Source organism: Vigna unguiculata, chromosome 8, assembly GCF_037176805.1.
Source record: "Vigna unguiculata cultivar grain cowpea cultivar isolate G323 ecotype 2 chromosome 8, ASM3717680v1, whole genome shotgun sequence".
Taxonomy (NCBI): Eukaryota; Viridiplantae; Streptophyta; class Magnoliopsida; order Fabales; family Fabaceae; genus Vigna; species Vigna unguiculata.
In genome coordinates, this window is record NC_140799.1 from 6,339,320 (window position 1) to 6,346,002 (window position 6,683).

General features: G+C 30.1%; 1 protein-coding gene and 1 pseudogene across 2 annotated transcripts; both read right to left on the minus strand.

Annotated features, from left to right (window-relative positions):
* Nucleotides 1-375: 375 nt before the first annotated feature.
* Nucleotides 376-3,196, minus strand: LOC146884063 (rust resistance kinase Lr10 pseudogene; annotated as a pseudogene).
* A 1,816-nt stretch (nt 3,197-5,012) lies between these two features.
* LOC114193863 (LEAF RUST 10 DISEASE-RESISTANCE LOCUS RECEPTOR-LIKE PROTEIN KINASE-like 2.1) lies at nt 5,013-6,423 on the minus strand. Of its 2 annotated transcripts, none has more exons than XM_028083826.2 (2): nt 5,432-6,423; nt 5,013-5,201 (listed from the first exon to the last, which is right to left on the minus strand). In XM_028083826.2, the coding sequence occupies exons 1-2, from the start codon at nt 6,204-6,206 to the stop codon at nt 5,149-5,151; spliced, it is 828 nt and encodes a 275-aa protein (XP_027939627.2). In that variant the 5' UTR covers nt 6,207-6,423; the 3' UTR covers nt 5,013-5,148. The 2 variants fall into 2 exon arrangements, with proteins under 2 accessions (XP_027939627.2, XP_085522138.1); XM_085666012.1 differs by having other exon boundaries at nt 5,013-5,334; nt 5,432-6,412.
* Between the last annotated feature and the right edge of the window lie 260 nt (nt 6,424-6,683).

Sequence of the window (6,683 nt, forward strand, 5' to 3'; positions counted from 1 at the left end):
ATATATTTTTAATAGTCAACGGACCAACTAGTAGAGAATGGACTCGGTTGATAGCATAATTTATTAATTACAACTATCCGAAAATAACGACTTCAAAGTATAAGGTTAACTATTGTTACATCTTGACAAGCTATATATATACAACTTCACACAGTCTATGGTGTGCATTTCAAATAGTATACTTTATCAAAGAATTGAATTAATTTACTTTACATGGATTAATAAGAATAAGTTGCACTACACTACTATTGAAAGCATATTATTTAAAAAACATTTACATCTATTATTCAAATAACAGGTACAATAAAGGTGCGGCAGTAGAATTCTAGATATAAAAACATAATTATTATCGATTACAAAACTACAAATATAACATTTCACCTGCTTCCCTTTTTTCTTTTTTTTTTTCACCAATGTAATGCGAATTCTCAACCTCTTTTTTCTTGCAATCCCTCAACCGGCAATTACTTTGATCAATTTCAATCACCAGCAGATGAATTCATTCAAAATTGTTTAGATAGAACTGGTAGTTTGATCCTCTAGACCCATTTCATCAGGAAATAACGTAGGTTTTGGAGGTATTTCCAAATCTTCAATGTCTCCTTCAAGCATTTTCACTACTCTATTTATTGAGAGACGATCGCTTGGTTTTAATTGTATACACCAAAGTGCAACTATAATCATTTTCTTTACTATTATCTTTTCCTCTTCGGTCAAATCATTTATATCTATATCTCTCTCTTCTCCAATATGATTATATATCCAAAGGGGAAAGTAAAGTTGACTTGAGTGTTCTACATGGAGATTTAGATTCTTCCTCTTACTTGCCATCTCCATCAACAACATTCCGAAGCTATATACATCAGCTTTGTGGGATATTCCTCCAATATTATTGTAAAACAATTCAGGAGCCATATATCCAATGGTTCCTCTTGCTGCTGTCATTGTGACAATGCTATTATTTATTGGATATAACTTTGCTAGTCCAAAGTCAGAAATCTTTGGGATGAAGTTTTCATCCAATAAAATGTTATGGGGTTTGATATCAAAATGCAAAATCTGCATCTCACACCCATGATGGAGATAGGCAATCCCACGAGCCACTCCAACTGATATATTATATATTTTTTCATAGCTTAAATGTATACTTCCATCTCTTGAAAATATAAGTTTATCAAGAGATCCATTGGGCATGAATTCATATACAAGAGCGCGTTTTGAGCCACTAACACAAAATCCAATTAATTGTACTACATTTTGATGATGTATTCTTCCAATGGTTGCAACTTCATTGATAAAATCTTGTCCATTTCCTTTGGATTTCCCTAACATTTTGATTGCCACAGAAGGTCCGCTCCGCAACTTTGCCTTAAACACGGAGCCAAATCCTCCTTCACCTAACTTCTCTTTGTAATCTTCGGTCATGTTCTTAATTTCCTTGTGTGAGTATTTGATAGGCACCAAGTGATTTTGTTCTAAGTAATTTTCAATATTTTCATATGTTGATGCATGTCTTTTCCTCCATTTACACATGAAAATCATGACTAAGAATGGTAATCCAAACAAAATTTTGTAAGCCCATGCCGTAAAAGTAAGAATGACAATTCCTGCGAGAATTTGTTGCTTGAGTAATTACACTGAAAATGTAATATAATATAGTATGTTAAAAATAAATTTTCTTTCGTGGAGACACTATAAGTGTTATGTCAAAAGAATGCATTTTCTCAAATATTCCACTTTGAAGAAAGAATTGAAATATCATCCATTGAACATTCCTGAAAATGATTTCAAGCAATTGATATCATATTGGAAGAATGATAGTATCATGGTATGAACATTTTGTGTTATAATTTAAATCATTTGAGTGATGTTTAAGCACTAATAGCTTTTGGTTAAGATGCTATAATACATTTATATTAATGTATGTTTTCCTTTCCACACTACAGAGCATTAGTAAAAAGAATGCAATGAATAGGGCTAAGCAAAAGTGTGTTCTTCATATATGACCAATCAACTTTGCTAAAGTTCGAGCTGAATTGGTATGGTATTATTTGGTTATGTCTCATGTTATATGTAAACTAATTTTTTATTTAAATTAGTAAAGTGCTGAGAATGGTGATGGAGAAGAAGTTAGTAAAGTTAAAATGTTTATTAAAACTCAACAAGGTCATCCAGGTTGTAAAGGAAAAGTGATGGATGAAGAAACACTAGATGCTATTGTAGGTTCATTTTTACTTATGAAATATGTTTGAAAGCTCTGTATATTTTACTTATTGATAACATTGATATTATTTGTTAGTCTAACCTCTAAAGTTCTATTGAAGACTCAACTGAATATAGGGAACAAACATTTGAGTCATTATTTGGGAAAGAAAAGTCTAGTTGAATCTGTTGTTACGGGAGGACCATCACACCCACAATATTGAAAAAAAAAATCAAGAAATTGATGTTATCCGTAAAGGACATACCATTGAAATGAAAGCTATAACAACGAGGATACAAGGTGTGGAGGCAATGATGAAGTTTATGCTTAAGCAACAAAATCCTGATTTGGATGTGAATGACATAGAAGAAATGATGGTACATATTTGAATCTTATAAGTTTGTCTAATATGTTTTAAAGCCTTTCATAAATTAGTAAATGACTAGTCACAACATTTATGTCTCCAATTAACATAACTCTAGATAAATTCATGACTTAATCTTTTGGTTAAATTACTCTTTTGGTCCCTCTATTTATCAAGTAATTTAAGTTTGGTCCTCAAGTTTTTCGTTATCTCAATTTGGTCCTTATTTTCTTGAAAATGATTCAATTCGGTTCTTGCTGTTAATTTTGACCACACGGTGTTAAAGTGAACGCCACGTGTCAATTTCTATTTTATTTTTTATTTTTTTTTTTATTTTTTTGAATCTTTTTTAAATTGTTTTAAATTTTTTATTTTTTTACACGTGTCACTTCATAGTTGTGTCATGTGTCAAAATGACTCAATTTGGTCCCTATATTTGATTTTAGTTTCAATTTAGTCCCAATTTTTGTAAAAAAGAAGCAATATTGTCCCTCCTTAAATTGACACTCAATTTAACTTTTTTATAAATCTTACTATGATATTCTTAATAAAATTGACATTTTTATTAAATATTTGTAGAAATATTTTAAAACAAGTTTTCTTCTTCCTTTTTTACTTTTATTATTAAACAAAGTTAAACCCCAAACTTAATTTCAAAAATTAACAATTTTGTCATCTATATAATGGGATCAAGTGTATCATATTATACAAACTTAGTGAAGGTTAAAAATCAAATAACTTGTCACACATAAGTTTAGGAACTAAATTTCAAGTTCAAAACAAAAACCAAAGTCTAATGTTTTGTATAGAATTTAAAGTTAATTTAAAATATTTATAGAAATATTTAATAAAAACGTTAATTTTAGTAAGAATATCACCATAAGATTTATAAAAAAGTAAATTGAGTGTCAATCTAAGGAGAGACAATATTACTTCATTTTTACAAAAATTGGAACTGAATTGAAACTAAAAACAAATATAGAGACCAAATTGAGTCATTTTGACATGTGACATAACTATGCAGTGTAAAAAATTCAAAAAAATTCAAAAAATTCAAAAAAAATAAAAAAAAAACTAAAAAATTAGAAAAAAAATTGACACGTGGCGTTAACTTTAACACCGTCTGGTCAAACTAACGGTAAGAACTAAATTGAATCATTTTTAAGAAAATGAGGACCAAATTGAGACAATGAAAAATCTGAGAACCAAAGTGAAATTACTTGACAAATAGAGGGAACAAAAAAGTAATTTAACCTAACCTTTTTAATTTTTATGTTTTTTCGGGATGGAATTGAAGGCGATTTGGAAAAGAGGACTCACAAAATATTAAAATAAATTCAATCTTTTTGTTAAATATGAGTCGTAATCTCTTTTAATTTTCCAAGTGTATTAGATGACATCACACTAGCTTTTATTATTAGTTGTACAATTATGATTTCACATATACATTATGGTATTTTCACATTATTTATAAATGTTATAAGTTTTACTTATGTTATCCTCAATTACAAACTTATACAAATATTGCTTTAATTGTCTATTTTGTTAATTATTTTGTAATATTGAATAAATACTTTTAAAAGTTTATATGACATCTCTTATATTGTTCAGAAAAAATTGGTGGATTACATAATTAATAATTCTTTTCATAATATAACTCTAATCTAAGAGAATAAGACACATTTAGTGTTGCCTAAAATTCAATTCCACAATAAATAAACAACATTATTAAAAGTGTTGCTTATAATTATTAAAAGAGTATAAAACATCTAAAATATATTGCCTAAAGAATAGATAACGTGTAAAATATTATGCCTAAAGAATAGACAATGTCTAAAATTATTGTCTAAAACATAGGCAACATCTATAATATGTTTCCTAAAAATATGAATAAAGTGTTGTCTATGGAGGAAAGGCAACGGTTTTTGAAAAATAATTATTTTAAAAATTAAAAAAATCATTGCATTTGAACTATAATCACGACTGTAAACTCCACCGTTGAAAAATCGTTCTCAAAGCATTGTCTAAACTTTAAGACAACAAATTTTTTAATTCAGGCAACACTTTTCGATTATTGTTAATTAAAACTAAAGAAATGGTATAGTGTAACATTACGAAGAAGTAAGTTTAATGTCTACCATAAACAACTATTAATAAATTCCACTTTTGACACTATTATCTATAACCAAATTTGTGAGTAACATTAGTGTGTACTAAGAGCTAATTCAGTAACGGTTATCAAAACTATATTATGTTAAGTTCAGTTTTAATTACAAATAGTTCAGTTTTTTTGGTATAAAATAATGCAGTTAATCATGGATCAGTCCAGTTTAGTTTATTATGCCCACCTATGTACCATAGATCCTGCAGTAGGCCAGACAATGATAGGTTATCTGTACTAACGAATGGAGGAAGAAAATTTTGAGAAATGAGGAGAAAGTCATCTCACGTAACTAATTCTTGTTATTATTCTTAGTGCCAAACTAAAGCCTATAAATTCTTGTCTCATGATATTAAGTAGTGGTAAGATTGTGTAAGCTTTAATACATATGTCTCATATATAACTAAAAGAATAGGTAAATTATGATGATAAAAATTTCTTACCTGCTGCTGTAAATACCAGACCTTGTATACCTATAAAATGAAAGAAATATAAATTTTAGAACACTGTTGATCCCGACTGCATGGTACCAAGAAGACTGACTATTCGCATAATAATTTCATAAAGCTATAATGCATGAGCTTTTCTTTTACAGCAGCTTCAGTTCTGACGAATACAAAAAATAATGAATTATTACTTTTTTTTAATTGATTGAATAAATAGAACAAGTTTGTGTGTGATACTTGTTTTAGAATCCACTCACCAAAGTTGCAACCAAGCTTCTGTTTAGAAGAGTCGAAATAGCAGAATCCATGTGGACAATAATTATCACAGGCGAGTTGTACCCAAGAAATCTGAAATCCATAGGCCAAGCTGCTGTGCATGGAAGTGTAGGAATGGTTATTGAAAGTGGTGAAAGATGTTGGAGCAACAAGTTTTATGTCACACCCAACTTCAATGTCCTCTGCTTTCAGGTCACCAACAACAGCATATGCATAGCCCTTTGAGTCCCACTTCACGTACTCTTCTGTTTTCACATACTTCCCATTCTCTCTCACCGAATGGTTACAACTCAGAAACACTATATGCTCGAAAATCAGAGATTCCCCATCAATACCCGGATCTAGACTGGCTTGGTATGAACCCGTACGGTTGTAAGAGTAAGTATCAGAGAAATTGGAGCGAGAGAGAGAACTCAGAGGAAGGGAGGAGCAGTTACCGAGTTGAAGTGCAGGGTCAACCACTCTCACTGTGTAGTTCTTGTAATTTATTGCCTCCACATGGAATTCTTCTGAGTTCATATACAACACCGTAACATTATTTTCACAACCAAGCTCATAACTTTTCTCACCACACTTCTCTGGGTCGCCTTTTAATCGAAATGGATAAGTGATGTTGCTGATTTTGCCACACGAAGAAGGGGGACAAACGTGTTTTTTGTGGGCCTTGGTGGCACAAATATGGTGGAGAAGAAGTAGAAGTAGCAGTAGCAGGAACAATGCTCTCTCTCTCCGCATCGTCACCAAATTGTTTCTCATTCAATTCAAATGCAAACAAATCCAAGTTATACTGATATCCAAACCAACACAGACTCCATGATACATAACAACAAACAACTACACTCTCCCTTTTAGAAAATTGTTTGAAGACATAAATGATACTTAAAACGTAGACTTTGACTCAGAAACGCTGTGTCTATTTGGTTTCACATCTCATCTTAATGAATACAAACTTTTAAATACTGGTCGTCAATTCTTATTAGGTATTTAATCATCTAATTTTTTTAATATTTTTTAATGGACTTCTTCGAGTTTCTAAAATCATCCTAAATTCTTCTAACTCTGGAAGGTTTTATATACATGCTGTCTAAAATAATTTTAAAGAATTAGTTTGGGAGCCAAATTGAATAAATAGTTTAGCACTTATTTAAATAACGACAAAAACCTAAATATAATGTTTATATAATGCATTTGAATTGTTTTTTTGTACTTTAAATATCTTAAATTATTGAAGGG